Source organism: Bubalus bubalis, chromosome 1 (genome assembly GCF_019923935.1).
Source record: "Bubalus bubalis isolate 160015118507 breed Murrah chromosome 1, NDDB_SH_1, whole genome shotgun sequence".
In the NCBI taxonomy this organism is placed as follows: domain Eukaryota; kingdom Metazoa; phylum Chordata; class Mammalia; order Artiodactyla; family Bovidae; genus Bubalus; species Bubalus bubalis.
The window spans coordinates 127,654,455-127,670,652 of record NC_059157.1 but is presented as its reverse complement, the minus strand read 5'-3'; the positions used below and the strand labels follow the sequence as shown (position 1 = coordinate 127,670,652).

Sequence of the window (16,198 nt, the reverse complement as noted above, 5' to 3'; positions counted from 1 at the left end):
AATATTTTAGGTTTTGTGGGTCATATATAATCTGTCACATACTCTTTGTTTTATAATCCTTTAAAAATGTAACAAGCCCTGATTTATAGCATTTATTAATTTCCATGGTGTAAGTATTCCCATCGTGGCTGATTTCAACCTTCTAGCATGATATCATATTGCACATGAAGTTGGGGAGCGATGTACCATAACACACCCTTACATAATATTTCCACCGTACAGATAAAGTGAAAGTGTTAATCGTTCAGTTGTGTCTGACTCTTTGTGACCCCATGGACTATAGCTGCCCAGGCTCCTCTCTCCATGGAATTCTCCAGGCAAGAATACTGGAGTGGATTGCCATTTATTACTCCAGGGGATCTTTTTGACTCAGGGATTGAACCTGGGTCTCCTGCGTTGCAGGCAGATTCATTACCGTTTGAGCCATCAGGGAAGCCCACCATGCATTAAGGCTACAGTCTCTAACCTGGAGAGCATACACAGTAAAATACTTAGGAAGTGGTGAGTTTGGGTATTACCTTTGCTTTTAATTTATTTAATCGTAAGTTTATATAATTTTATTTTTAACAATGCCTGTATTTAACAGCCAGCTTAAAAATTCCTAGAAAGCTTCAACTCCTATAAGTTGGTTCAGACTCTCTCCAGCACTGGCAGTTGATCATGTTATTTCAAACTGAGGTTTCCAGCAGATACGTTCGCTCCATCATTGTCCTATATACAGTGCACTGTAATACTCAAAATGGATTAAATTAGAGTTGTGAAGTGTAAAGGTAGGCTAGGTTTTATTTCTTTCTGCCTTTGTAAAAAAATTAATTTGAAAGTAATTTCCTGTGTTTGAAAAATGTTTTGTTAAATGGCTTCCTGGAGTTCTGAGAAAAGGCATGTTACTCTGGATCTTGAACTTAAATATAGGAGAGAGCTTTCTGATACTGCTCTAATGATTAAGTAGTGATTGTATTATATTTTGAGATTTATTTTAAAATATGTCTAATAGCCTGGTCATATATTTAGATACTTAGTTTGATAAAGGTTAATTTTTTATTCAGCTGCTTCAGTTCAGTTCAGTCACTCAGTTGCGTCTGACTCTTTGTGACTCCATGGACTGCAGCACGCCAGGCCTCCCTGTCCATCACCAACTCCTGGAGATTAACCAAACTCATGTCCATTGAGTTGGTGATGCCATCCAACCATCTCATCCTCTGTCATCCCCTTCTCCTCCTGCCTTCAATCTTTCCCAGCACCAGGGTCTTTTCAAATGAGTCAGCTCTTCCCATCAGGTGGCCAGAGTATTGGAGTTTCAGCTTCAGCATCAGTCCTTCCAGTGAACACCCAGGACTGATCTCCTTTAGGATGGACTGGTTGGATCTCCTTGCAGTCCAAGGGGCTCTCAAGAGTCTTCTCCAACAGCACAGTTCAAAAGCATCAATTCTTGGGCACTCAGCTTTCTTTATAGTCCAACTTTCACATCCATACATGACTACTGGAAAAACCGTAGCTTTGACTAGATGGACCTTTGTTGCAAAGTAATGTCTCTGCTTTTTAATATGCTATCTAGGTTGGTCATAACTTTTCTTCCAAGGAGTAAGCCGGCTTTTAATTTCATGGACACAGTCACCATCTGCAGTGATTTTAGAGCTCCCCAAAATAAAGTCTGCCACTGTTTCCACTGTTTCTCTATCTATTTGCCATGAAGTGATGGGATCGGATGCCATGACCTTAGTTTTCTGAATGTTGAGCTTTAAGACAACTTTTCACTCTCCTCTTTCACTTTTCATCAAGAGGCTCTTTAGTTCTTCTTCACTTTCATATGGTCATATGATTATGTGGCTGAAAGGACTCCTGAAGAGCTAATCAATAAAAGTAGATTCCAAAGTGTCTTTACTGATTTATTTTAAATATTCAGGTCCTTTTAGAATTGCTGCAGGCTGGAGGCATAGTTCAGTTTGAAGAAAGTCGACTCATCCGTATGGCAGAGAAAGCAGAATTGTAAGTTGTGTTAAAGCCATATATCAGTTCCCATAGAACTACTAAAGTACTACTTCTCTAACTTGAAGCCTGGTTAACTGATGCATTGCCATTTTTTTTTAATTAAGAAAAGCTATGCATGTAATAATTTTTAAAAAACCTAAATGCAAAAGTTTTTGCCTTTCAAGTCAAGAAGTTAGTTTAAGAAATTAATAGCAAGTAAATTTGAAGTTCTTGTTCATTTGTTTTAGTGTAAAAATGAAATATCAGTCTTATGGGTTTTTTTTACTTAAAATTTACATGGTATTTTTAAGATTTTTGGCAGTTACCTTACATATATATTGTAAACAATGCAGAATTTAACATAGAAAACAGATGCAACATGTTAGCACTATTGTTTATCTAGTTTGTTAAATATTTCATTTGACATGTTTAATTCTGAACAGGGAAACTTCATGTTATTGATTGTATTAGTTTCTAATGCAGTAACTATTTTTTATATGATATATTGTTGCTTTAACATTTATTTTATACACATCTTTGAAATTTCTTATAAACATAGTATTCAGCAGCATTTTAAAACGTATATTCAAAGGAATGGCAGATACTCATATTCCTTAGATACGATAACTTGATTTAACAGTAGAAATCACATCTACTGTATTCATTTTCCTTAATTCTAACCCCTATGCCTGAACAGATGTCTTAAAACAGTAAGTTGATAACCACCTGCCTGTTTGGTACACTGAAGTTTTTCCTTTTATGTTCTAGCTACCAAATTTGTGAATTTATGTATGAACAAGAACACCAATATGACAAAATTATTGATTGCTACTTACGTGACCCACTAAGAGAGGTGAGTTAAGAGACCACTTTACCCTTTTTTCTTACTTAGTTTCCTCCCTCACCTTATCAAGTAGAAATAATTATTCAGTAGAAATATTTGGACATATGTTTCTTCATTATTCAACAGCTGTTTATTGACTGCCTGTTATTAACTCAAGTGTATATTCATAATTTAAACAGATATATAGTTCCTGTAATTTTATAACTTATAGTTTATTGATGGAGACTGACAGTAAGAAAACCAAATATGTAATTGCAAATTGTGATGAGCGTTAGAGAAACTGGTTCCCACAGGAGTAAATAATGGGGGAACGAACTTATACAGAGCAGCCAGGGAAGGAATCTCAGATAAAATGCCATATAAACTGAGTTTTGGAATTTGAGAAGAAGCTAGTCAAGCAAGGAGCCTGTAGAAAAAATGTTCCAGGGTAGGGAACAGTATACGCGAAGATCCTGAGGTGGCAAAATTTTTTGACTTGTTCAAGGAACTGAATAGGGATCATATAAATGAAGCAAAGATCAGTGTAAGTGGAGCAGAATGGACAAGGGCAAGACAGATTTGATGTCAAACTAACAATGTGGACAGAGACCACCAAAGCAAACAAATAATATTCACTCTGGGTTAATGAAATCGAGACTGAAATTAATTGGAACACATTTGCAACTTCTAAGAATCTACCCTAAACAGTTACTCTTTCTCTTTTAAGTCAGTCTTCCATTAGTTAAGGGGCTTCCCTGGTAACTCAGCTGATAAAGAATCTGCCTGCAATGCAAGAGACCCCAGTTTGATGCCTGGGTCGGGAAGATCCACTGGAGACGGGGTAGGCTACCCACTCCAGTATTCTTGGACTTCCCTGGTGGCTCAGCTGGTAAAGAATCTGCCTGCAGTGTGGGAGACTGAGTTCGATCCCTGGGTTGGGAAGATCCCCTGGAGAAGGGAACAGCTACCCACTCCAGTATTCTTGCCTGGAGAATCCCATGTACTATATTGTCCACGGAGTGGCAAAGGGTCAGATATGACTGAGTGACTTTCACTTCACTCCATCAGTTAACCATATCAAAATGGTTTCCTTCTCTAAATAATAGATACTTACCAAGACTGATACAGATAGTAGATCAGATCAGTTCACTCAGTCATGTCCGACTCTTTGCGACTCCATGGACTGCAGCATGCCAGGCTTCCCTGTCCATGATCAACTCCTGGAGCTTGCTCATACTCATGACCATTGAGTCGGTAATGCCATTCAACCATCTGATTCTCTGTTGTTCCCTTCTCCTCCTGACTTCAGTTTTTCCCATCCTAGGGTCTTTTGCAATGATTCAGTTCTTTGCATCAGGTGGCCAAAGTATTTCAGCATCAGTCCTTCCAATGAATATTCAGGACTGATTTTCTTTAGGATTGACTGGTTTGATCTCCCAAGCCAAGGGACTCTCAAGAGATAGTAGATAGTGACTAAGTATTCTTGAGTGAATGAAGGAATAAATTTTATTGTCTTGTGCTTTTCAGGAAGAAGTCTTTAACTACATTCACAATATCTTATCCATTCCTGGATACAGTGTGGAGGAGAAGCAGTCTGTATGGCAGAAGGCTATGGATCATATTGAGGTACTGATTCAGTAGAATTTTGAAAACTCTGCCGTATTTGTGTAGATACCTCCCAAATTAAGTTTTTGCTAACTAAGTAGTGGGAGATGTATTATTAAGTTGATTTGCTTGAGGGTTAACATCTTTTTCAGATAATTTATTCCACCTCACATTTGTGGAAAACCCATGCTGTATACAACTTATTATGTCATGACTTCTGAAAATAACTCATGTTAAATCAGCTAGTTCACAAACTGGAATCTTCGTGTTTTTTCACAATGTTCTGAGGAATTCTGAGACTACTATTGATCTTTTCCCCTATCATGTGACAGGAGCCATTCCCTCAGTTACCTGATGGAATTTTAGAAACATCACTGCAACGAGTTATTCTCTCTGATGTATTTCCCTTATGTAAGAGGATGTATTTCTCTTATGTAAAAGGATGATGATTCTGATTTTGTTTATTAATGCTGTTTTATTGGAATGCAGTAATTGACTTTGAAACTAAAAGTTCTTTTTTAAATATTTGCTAGTTGTTAGTTGCTCAGCAGTGTCTGACTCTTTGTGACCCCATGGAGTAGGGCCTGTCAAGCTCCTTTGTCCATGGGATTTCCCAGGTAAGAGTACTGGAGTGGGTAGCCATTCCCTTCTCCAGGGGATCTTCCTGTCCCAGGGATCAAACCCAGGTCTGCTTTATTGCAGGCAAAATCTTTACTGTCTGAGCCAACAGATGGTTGGCCCAAAAATTTTCTTCAGATGCCTAAATACAGAGACTAATGTCAATATCAAAATCAGATTGATTATATTCTTTGCTGCCAAAGATGGAGAAGCTCTATACAGTCAGCAAAAACAAGACTGGGAGCTGACTGTGGCTCAGATCATGAACTTCTTATTGCAAAATTCAGACTTAGATTGAAGAAAGTAGGGAAAACCACTGGACCATTCAGGTATGACCAAAATCAAATTCCTTACGATTATAAAGTAGAAGTGACAAATAGATTCAAGGAATTAGATCTGATGGAGTACCCGAAGAACTATGGATGGGGGTTCGTGACATTGTACAGGAGGCAGTGATCAAGACCCTCCCCAAGGAAAAGAAATGCAAAAAGGCAAAATGGTTGTCTGAGGAGGCCTTACAAATAGCTGAGAAAAGAAAAGAAGCTAAAGGCAAAGGAAAAAAGGAAATATATCCCCATCTGAATGCAGAATTCCAAAGAATAGCAAAGAGAGATAAGAAAGCCTTCCTCAGTGATTGATGCAAATAAATAGAGGAAAATAATAGAATGGGAAAGACTAGAGCTCTCTTCAAGAAAACTAGAGGTACCAAGGGAACATGTCATGCAAAGATGGGTACAATAAAGGATGGAAATGGTATGGACCTAACAGAAGCAGAAGATATTAAGAAGAGGTGGTAAGAATACACAGAAAAACTCTACAAAAACGATCTTCATGACACTGATAACAAGATGGTGTGATCACTCACCTAGAGCCAGACATTTCTGGAATGAGAAGTCAAGTGGGCCTTAGGAAGCATCACCATGAACAAAGCTAGTGGAGGTGATGGAATTCCAGTTGAGCTATTTCAAATCCTAAAAGACAATGCTGTGAAGGTGCTGCAGTCAATATGCCAGCAAATTTGGAAAACTCAGCAGTGGCCACAGAACTGGAAAAGGTCAGTTTTCATTCCAATGCCAAAGAATGTTCAAATGACCGCACAATTGCACTCATCTCACACACTAGCAAAGTACTGCTCAGAGTTCTCCAAGTCAGGCTTCAGTAATACGTGAACCATGAACTTCCAGATGTTCAAGCTGGTTTAATTTTATTTTTTATTTTTTTATTTTATTTTATTATTTTTTTTCATGTCCATGTACTTTATAAATTTTATTTTATTTTTTTATTGCAAAATTTTTTTTTCTTTTTTTTTTTTTAATTTTATTTTTAAACTTTACATAATTGTATTAGTTTTGCCAAATATCAAAATGAATCCACCACAGGTATACATGTGTGCCCCACCCTGAACCCTCCTCCCTCCCCATACCATCCCTCTGGGTCATCCCAGTGCACTAGCCCCAAGCATCCAGTATTGGGCATCTAACCTGGACTGGCAACTCATTACATACATGATATTTTACATGTTTCAATGCCATTCTCTCAAATCTTCCCACCCTCTCCCTCTCCCACAGAGTCCATAAGACTGTTCTATACATCAGTGTCTCTTTTGCTGTCTTGTACACAGGGTTATTGTTACCATCTTTCTAAATTCCATATATATGCGTTAGTATACTGTATTGGTGTTTTTCTTTCTGGCTTACTTCACTCTGTATAATAGGCTCCAGTTTCATCCACCTCATTAGAACTGATTCAAATGTATTCTTTTTAATGGCTGAGTAATACATTTGAATCAGTTCTAATGAGGTGGATGAAACTCAAGCTGGTTTTAGAAACGGTAGAGGAACCAGAGATCAAATTGCCAACATCCGCTGGATCATGGAAAAAGCAAGAGAGTTCCAAAAAAACATCTATTTCTGCTCGATTGACTATGCCAAAGCCTTTGACTGTGTGGGTCACAATAAACTGTGGAAAGTTCTGAAAGAGATGGGAATACCAGACCACCTGACCTGCCTCTTGAGAAATCTGTATTAGGTCAAGAAGCAACAGTTAGAATTGAACATGGAACAACAGACTGGTTCCAAATAGGAAAAGGAGTACGTCAAGGCTGTATATTGTCACCCTGCTTATTTAACTTATATGCAGAGTACATCATGCGAAATGCCTTGCTGGATGAAGCAGAAGCTGGAATAAAGATTGTCAGGAGAAATATCAATAACCCCAGATATGCAGATGACACCATCCTTATGGCAGAAAGGAAGAACTAAAGAGCCTCTTGATGAAAGTGAAAGAGGAGAGTGAAAAAGCTGGCTTAAAACTCAGCATTCAAAAAACAAAGTTCATGGCATCTGGTCCCATCACTTCATGGCACATAGATAGGGAAACAGTGGAAACAGTGAGAGACTTTATTTTCTTGGGCTCCAAAATCACTGCAGATGGTGACTGCAGCTGTGAAATTAAAAGACACTTGCTCCTTGGAAGAAAAGCTATGACCAACCTAAACAGCATATTAAAAAGCAGAGACATGACTTTGCTGATAAAGGTCCATCTAGTCAAGGCTATGGTTTTTCAGTAGTCATGTATGGCTGTGAGAGTTGGACTATAAAGAAAGCTGAGTGCTGAAGAACTGATGCTTTTGAACTGTGGTGTTGGAGAAGACTCGTGAGGGTCCCTTGGTTGGACTGCAAGGAGATCAAACCAGTCAATCCTGAAGGAAATCAGTCCTGAATATTCATTGGAAGGACTGATGTCGAAGCTGAAACTCCAATACTTTGGCCACCTAATGTGCAGAACTGACTCATTTGAAAAGGCCCTGAGCAGGGAAAGAATCAAGGCAGGAGCAGAAGGGACAACAGAGAATGAGATGGTTGAATGGCATCACCGACTTGATGGATATGAGTTTGGGTAAGCTCCGGGAGTTGGTGAAAGATAGGGAAGCCTGGTGTGCTGCAGTCCATGGGGTCGCAAAGAGTCAGACATGACTGTGAGACTGAACTGAACTGATTGTGTGTATGATGAGGATGGCATCAAAATGCATTCTAAAAAAGGGCCCAGAAATCACTCCTCACTTTAGTTTCCTTAGGTTCAAAACATACAATATTCCTCAGAAACCAACAGAGTTAGAGAGCTGTTGGAATCTCTTCTGTTTTTTTAGTCCTCTAATTATTGAGAAAAAGAAATAGTAATGAAGGATGCTGAGGTAGTTCTAGTTTTGTAAATAATATTTACATCTACAAAGTTTGTTTCTCCCTCGTTGTAGCAAGGATCAGGAGATGGTGATGGGTTTAGAGATGTAGTGAAAGATACGATTATTCAACATGTTTTAAAATTTTTTACATATGAAAAATGATAAGAAATGATGAGCTCTGAACCTTTTAGAAAGCATTGCATGTAATGTGAATACTTTTAATTCCTGATGATTATGAAGTTTAGATTAGAAATGTGAACAGCATGTAATATAAAACATCTGATGTGAAAAGTGTTACAGTCAGTAGGATGAAGGAATTGCCACACTTTCATTTACTGGATTGAGAACACATATATGTTATTTAGTCTTATCATGTTTCTGCTAACAACAAGATCAATATGTCTTGGTGAATGAAAGAAAACCCAAGAAAACCTTCTTCGACTGTGAATTATATTTTTTTCTTCTAATCATTTGGTATTCTTTTTCTTTTCATCATCCCCTTTAAGTCTCCATAGTTACATTATGGCTCATTGTTCATTTCATTTCAACTGCATTATGCCGTGCTTTGAGCACATGGACTCCAGACATCCAAAAATGAAGCTGTGTCTCTCTGCATAATGTGAAACATGATGCATTAATCAATGAACAAACAAATTATTCAGCAGAAAACTCATACTGGTGAAGCAAGAAATATTTTTGCTGCACAACAATTATTTCTGCTGACTATTTTCTCCACATCTGTGCTTTTTTTTTGCCTTGAACTTTTTAGTACTTCTGAAGGTCATATTAGAAATCTGTAGACTTTTTGTTGAAGGTTTTGTGTGGCTTTTTTAATATAAATAAAATCAACAGTGTGTAGAGGGAAAGTCCTTATAATAAGGTTTTCAGACAGTATACGTACATAGCATATAGATTAGTGGTTCTTAACACTTTGTGAGGTATAGACTGCATTTGAGACTCTAATGAAAGATCTGGACCTGTGCTTCCTAGTCTTGCACATGTGCTCAGATGCATCATTTTGTTCACTATTTAAGGATCCACAGATTTCCTAAAAGCCATTCTTAGGTTGGGTCTGTGGATTTCAGTAAAGAATCTCTCATTTAGATGGTTTTTCCAATATGGACAATTCATGTTTCATGAAATTTTTAAAAACACTTTTCATTTTGAAATATAAAGAGAAAGTGCATAAAATAAAAGTACAGTTTAATAAAAAATTAAAAACTCAACATACCAGAAATAGTTATTGCTAGTACCCTAGACTGTTCCCATGTATCCTTTCCTCATCACGGTTCACTGCCTCACTAATATCAGAAGAACGAGGATAATGAATATTTATCTTCGTTCTTCTGATAATTTATTGCACTTTTATATATTGTCATTGCATCTGCCTGTACCGCTAAAAATATATGTTTTGTTTGGCTTGTTGCTGAACTTTATATAAATGAGGTTATACTCTGAGGTTATTTTCTTTTTCTCAATATTTTGAGAAATTTATATATTTTGTTGTATGTAGCTGCAGTTCATTTTTATTATGGTGCAGTATTAAATTTTATAAGTTATATCACTGCCTGTTCATTCTATTGGTATCTTACATATGCATCTTGAACACAGCCACATGCATTTTTCTAGGACAGTGGTTCCGTTTGATCTCCAGTCCAGCATTACAGCATCAGCTGAGAACTTGATAGAAATGCTGTTTCAGTCTTCTCCTCAGGCCTAATGAATCAGAAACTCTGTCAACAGGTCCCAACAATATATTTTAATAAGCCCCTCTGGTGATTTTGATGCATGTTAACATTTGATAACCTCTGTTCTGGGGTGTGTAGTTGCCACTTAACTGGGATAAATACTTTAAACGTCAGCAGATGCCAGCATTGTGTGAGATTTTCCACTGACTCTGTATTCTTGCTGAACTTTTAAAATTTTGTCTGTCTAGTGGATGTATAATGACATTTCATTTTGTTTTAAATTTACATATCCTTAATTACTGAGATTGATAGATACATATTTATTGGCCATTTAAATTTTCTTTCTGTGACATCACGGTTCAAGTCTTTTGCCCATTTTTCTGTTAGAATGTCTCTTGTACTCATTCATGAAGGAATTCCTTGTATATCCTGGATGTTAGTCTTATTTTCAGTGATACATGTTGCAAGTATATTCTATTCTGTGGCTTTTTTCTATGGTTCTTTTTAAGAAGTTTTTTTTAAGTAGTCAGAATAATCAGTTTTTTTCCTTTGGTACTGAAGTCCTTCTGTATTGTTGTCTAAAAGCTTTCTTGTTTCTTTTTTCAACTTTAAATCTTAGACCCACCTGAAAGCAGTTTTTGTATAGGGTTTGAGGTGGGGATTAATTAATTTTTTTAAAATATAGATACCTAGTTCTCTCAGGAACAATTTTTTTCCATTTTTGAATTTTTCCCCCCTTTTAAAAATTGAAGTATAGTTGATTTACAATGTTTCAGGTATACAGCAAAGTGATTCAGTTGTGTATATATATATATATTTTTTCCATTTCATATTCTTTTCCATTATAGGTTATTACCAGATATATATTGAATATAGTCCCCTGTGCTGTATAGTAGGTCCTCATTATTTATCTATCTTTTATATAGTCGTGTGTATCTGTTTATCCAAAATCCCTAATTGATCCCTCCCCGCTTTCCCCTTTGGTTTCTGTAAGTTTGTTTTCTATGTATGTGAGTCTTATTTCTGTTTTGTAAATAAATTCCTTTGGATCATTTTTTTTTTTAGATTCCACATGTAAGTGATATCATATGGTTATTTATCTTTCTCTGTCTGATTTCATTTAGTGTGATAATCTCTAGGTCCATCCATGTTGCTGCAGATACCATTATTTCATTCTTTTTAATGGCTAAGTAATATTCCATCATATACCACATCTTCTTTATCCAGTCATCTGTCTGTACACATTTAGGTTGCTTCCATGTCTTGACTGTTGTGAATAGTGCTGCTGTGAACACTGGAATGCATGTATCTTTTTGATTTAAAGTTTTTATGTTTTCTAGGTAGACATATGCTCAGGAGTGGGATTGCTGGATCATATGGTAGTTCTAATTTTGTTTTTTTGAGGAACCTCCATTTTCCATAGTGACTAAACCAGTTTACATTCCCACCAACAGTAGAGGAGGGTTCCCTTTTATCCACACCTTTTCCAGTATTTACTATTTGTAGACTTTCTGATGATGGCCTTTCTGATCCATGTGAGGTAATACCTCATTTTAGTTTTGATTTGCATTTTTCTAACAGCAATGTTGAGCATGTTTTAATGTGCCTGTGGGCCATCTTTTTGAGAAATGGAGAAATGTGTTTCGATCTCCTGCCTATTTATTGATTGGATTTTGTGTGTGTGTGCTGTAGGAGCTGTTTGTATATTTTGGAAATCAATCCCTTATTGGTTGTATTGTTTGCAAATATTCTTTCCCATTCTGAAGGCTATCTTTTTATTTTGTTTATGTTTTCCTTTGCTCTACAAAAGCTTGTAAGTTTGATTGGGTCCCATTTGCTTATTTTTGCTTTTGTTTTCAATACTCTAGGAGATGGATCCAAAAAAATATTGTTATGATTTATATCAAAGAGTGTTCTGCCTAAGTTTTCCTATAGGAGTTTTACAGTATCTGCTCTTACATTTAGGTCTTTAGTCCATTTTGAGTTTATTTTGTATATGGTGTTAGAGAATGGTCTGTTTTCATTCTCTTACATGTAGCTGTCCAGTTTGCCCAGCACCAGTTATTTAAGAGGCTGTCTTTTCTCCACTGTGTATTCTTGCCTTGTCATAGATAAATGACCGTTAGTGTGGGTTTGGGTTTATTTCTGGGCTTTCTTTCCTGTTCCATTCATCTGTGTCCTAGCAACAGTTATTTTAAAAGATTACCTTTACGCACTGCTCAACAGTGCTACCTTATCATGAGATATCAAGAATCTCTGTGTTTTGTCTTTTTCTGGGTCTTGTTCTGTTTGATTGGTCTTGAAGTCACTACTTGAAATATTGTTGTTGTAAAATAAGTCTTCATATTTTTAAAAGAGTATTGGCTGCTTAGTTCCAAATACCTTTTAGAATCAACTTGTCAAGTTCCTAACCTTATGATTTTGACAGGGATTGCATTGAATCTTTGAATCTTTTTTAATCTGACATCTTTACATTATGAGGCTTCTACCTTATGACCATATGGTGTAACTGTTTGTTCAGTATCTTTCTGGAGCGTTTTATAATTTCCTCTGTAGATTCCTCTGTAGATTCATCTACTGTTAGATTTATTGTCACAACTTCATATATTTTAGCAAAACACTAATGTTAATAATATGGTTAAAATTTTATTTCTGACATATAATGTTTAGTATAAAGATTTTTGTGGAAGTGTTCTATTTCTAGTATGCTAAAATTTTCTCCCTTTTTCTGTTTTTGTCATAAATTTTATTGATATTAAATCAGCCTTGAATTCTATGGATAAATGCAACTTAGAGCCTGTTATATTATCTTTTTTATACATTGTTAGATTCTGTCTTTATCAATGTTCGCAATTAAGACCAATGTGTAATTTTCCTTCTTTCCTTATGTTCTACAGGGTTTAGGTATCAGAGGTTTGGTACCTTTATATAATGAGCTGAAGAAGTGTCCTTTTTTCTATTCTCTGTAAGAGATTAATTAACTTTGTAATTATTTCTTCCCTAAATGATTGCTGGGAATTTATCAGTGAAGCTATGTGGGCCTGGAGTGTTTTATATAGGAAGATTTTTGACTATTCGTTCAATTTCTTTAGTGACTACTAATCAATGCAGATTTTCTGTTTCTTAAGTCAGTTTATTGAATTACATTTTTCTAAGAATTTAGCCATTTTGACTAAATTTTCAAATTCTGGACATAGATTAATTCATAATAGTTTATCTTTTTAATATCTGAAGATCAATAGTAATATCCCCCTTTTTATATGTGATATTGATTAGTTGTGCCTTTTCTGTTTTGAGATGTGTTATATGAAAATAGTATAAACTACAGTTATTTGTGTCAGCTAAGTATTATTAATCCTAAAATACAACACAAAATTATTAGATATATATCATGAATATTGCAGTCATGATAGTTCATTGTATTTTTATTTGACAGTATAATATGTTGATCTATAGACAGTCTTTGCATTTTAGCCATGGATCATACAATTGAAAAGGTAGAATAGGGTCACAGAAACCAAGTAAGAAGAGAGTTTCAAGAAGAAAGGGATAGCCAGTAGTGTCTAGGAAAGTTCAAGGAGAGGGCAGATGGCAAGTCTTAGATTTGACAGAAATAGGTCTTATTAACAGTGGTCAACCTCTTAGTGTCATTTGAGACTTATGACCTTAAGTTAATTTCTTAAGACAATTTTGGTTTTAAAATCTACAAGGCGTTGGAGGTAAAGTTTCAGAAGTCTTAGCTAAAGAAATAGCAACTGTGTGTGGGTTTTTTTTTCCCACTTCTTTAAGCTATTACTTTAAGCTCAAGGGTAAATTCACTGGCAGGGAATTTGGGGAGCTTTTGTTCTTACCATTCATCCTGTAGATATCATGGCCTAAATCCAGAATTTTAGTGCTTTCCTTTTCTACGAATTCTGAATTACCTTTTATATAAAAATCTGATTTTTTTTTACATGATGTTTTTCTGATTTTGCTCACTTGCAATATGTCTTTAAATTGTGGCCCTTATATTGAGGTCTTCTGAAAAGCAGTATAGAAGCTCGTGAAAGTATTGATGTTGGTATTATGCATCACATTTGTGGAAATTCTATTTAAATTTAACACTGAAGATTATTTTATCTTTTTCTTTTGTTCCAGGAACTTGTGGCCCTGAAGCCCTGTAAAGCTGCAGAGCTGGTTGCTACTCACTTTTCTGAACAGATCGAAACAGTCATTAAGAAACTCCAGGTAAATTCTGCAGAACATCTAGTGGAGAGGCAGTTACTGAATACCCACCTAAGAAATCTTTATTGTAATGGTTTCTTCCACTCGTTGTTGCCTTAATAGCAGTTTCTGCAAATCGTGTGTGTGCGTGGGCATGCTTAGAAGAAATTCTGTGATAATCTGAGTCTAGAAATGAGGGAGTTTATCTTTATGCATAATGAATATTACCATCACAGAAACATTTTTGGAAATATAACCTGTACTTACTCTAAAATCGTAATCCACAGAGGGTCCTCCCCTGCCACTCCCCAACTCTTATTTTTTTCTATAGTGACTGTGACCACATTCTCTTCAGAGTTCATGTTATTTGTTTAGATTTCTATCATGCTCCTATTGGGCTAATGCTGTCTATTTAGAACTTTTCTGGGGGGAAATCTTAGCTAGAATACAGCTGTTTTAATGCTGAATACTGGATGCTCAGTTTGAAGTACTGTTTAATGGACCAGCATTCCATTTGTCACTACTGTGGTAGTGAGTTTTGCTCACTACCATTGTGGCCACAAGTGATAGAGATTAGGACAATGACAGGGGCATGTAGCACAACCGAGAGTCCTCAGGTAGTAATTATAGTAGTAGAAGTTAAGTATGCAAGAGGGAAACCAAAGTAGTGGCGGAGGGAGCAGCTGGCTTGAGTGATAAAAGATATGGATTTGATTGATTTCATTCATTCATATTCACACTACATACTACTGTGGCCCCACTCTGTACCACAGTATGGTAGGCTGGGGGGCACTAATAAGAATATAGTCTTTTTCTTAATTTTTCCTGTGGAATAGAGAAGCACTTATATAACCACAGTGTAGTGTTATAAGCTCTACACCAGACATACATAAAAAGTGCTGTAGGAACAGGGAGAGAGTGACAGACTGTGTGAGCAAGTCAGACAAGTGTTCCCAGATATGCCCAAACCGGGTCTTGAATAATTAGTATCAGTTTTCCAGGCAGAGAATTGAAAAGGGCGTTCTAGATAATGGGCTCTGGGTGAGTAAAGACTTGAAGGCATGAAGCAGCATTCATATTCAGAGAATGATGTGGTGAAGACGATGGTGGAAGAAGCATTATATTAATCTGTAAAAGGTATATTGGAAGGAAGGAATTAAATGTATAGAGACTGGAAAATAAGAGTTTGGGGGCTGATATTGAACAGTCATATATATAATGCTAAGAAATTATGCTCTATCTCCTGTGTGCTGGAGACTGAAGTTTTTTTTTTTAAGCAAAGGAGTGATACCGGTAGATTCATTTGATAGAATATTAACTGTGTGTGGAGAATGGGCTGGCAAAGAGAGCAAATAGAGGCGAGACCAGTTGGAAGGCAAAAGGTCTTGGCAAGAAATGGTTAGGACAGGATGAAAGCAGTGCCAGTGCAGAGGACAAGCGTAAGATACATTTGTGAGATAAAATGTGTGGGGCTTGGAAATTAGGTGAATGTGATGGGTGGAGTAAAAAATGACTCCTGAGTCTATAGGGTTGGTTGTCCAGTATGATGAGGCCCATTAACTCAAGATAAGGAGTCATCTATTAATTCAGTGAATATTTCTTTTGGCTGTGGGCCAAAAGAAAGAAGAGAAAAGTCACTCATTTGGATCGGACTCTGTGACCCCATGGACTATATAGTCCATGGAATTCTTCAGGCCAGAATATTGGAGTGGGTAGCCTTTGCCTTCTCCAGGAGATCTTCCCAACCCATGGATTGAACCCAGGTCTCCCACATTGCAGGCGAATTCTTTTTCAGCTGAGCCACAAGGGAGGCCATGGGCCAAAAGCACACTGATAAAGTGATAAGAATATAAAAACATGTACAGTTGACTCTGGAACAATGCAGGGGTTAGGGGTGCCAATCTCAATGCAGTCAAAAGTCCCTATATAACTTTCGTCTAACTACTGATAGCCTGCTGTTGGCTGGGAACCTTACCAGTAACAGAAACCTTCAGTTAACACATGCTTTGTCTATTATATGTATTATATACTGTATTCTTAGAATAAGTGAGCTAGAGAAATGAAAATGTTATTAAGAAAATCTTAAGGAAGAGAAAATATATTTACGGTACT

The 16,198-nt window shown here is 36.5% G+C and overlaps 1 protein-coding gene across 11 annotated transcripts in view; it reads left to right on the top strand.

Moving 5' to 3' along the window:
* The window catches only part of VPS8 (VPS8 subunit of CORVET complex), a 302,528-nt gene that overhangs the window by 148,354 nt on the left and 137,976 nt on the right, over positions 1 to 16,198 (top strand). For all 11 annotated transcript variants that reach the window (XM_025287194.3, XM_025287196.3, XM_025287177.3 and 8 more), the window contains 4 exons: positions 1,904 to 1,986; positions 2,737 to 2,821; positions 4,319 to 4,417; positions 14,021 to 14,110. In XM_025287194.3, coding sequence (XP_025142979.3) covers positions 1,904 to 1,986; positions 2,737 to 2,821; positions 4,319 to 4,417; positions 14,021 to 14,110 — 357 coding nt within the window. The remainder of the gene's footprint in view (positions 1 to 1,903; positions 1,987 to 2,736; positions 2,822 to 4,318; positions 4,418 to 14,020; positions 14,111 to 16,198) is intronic.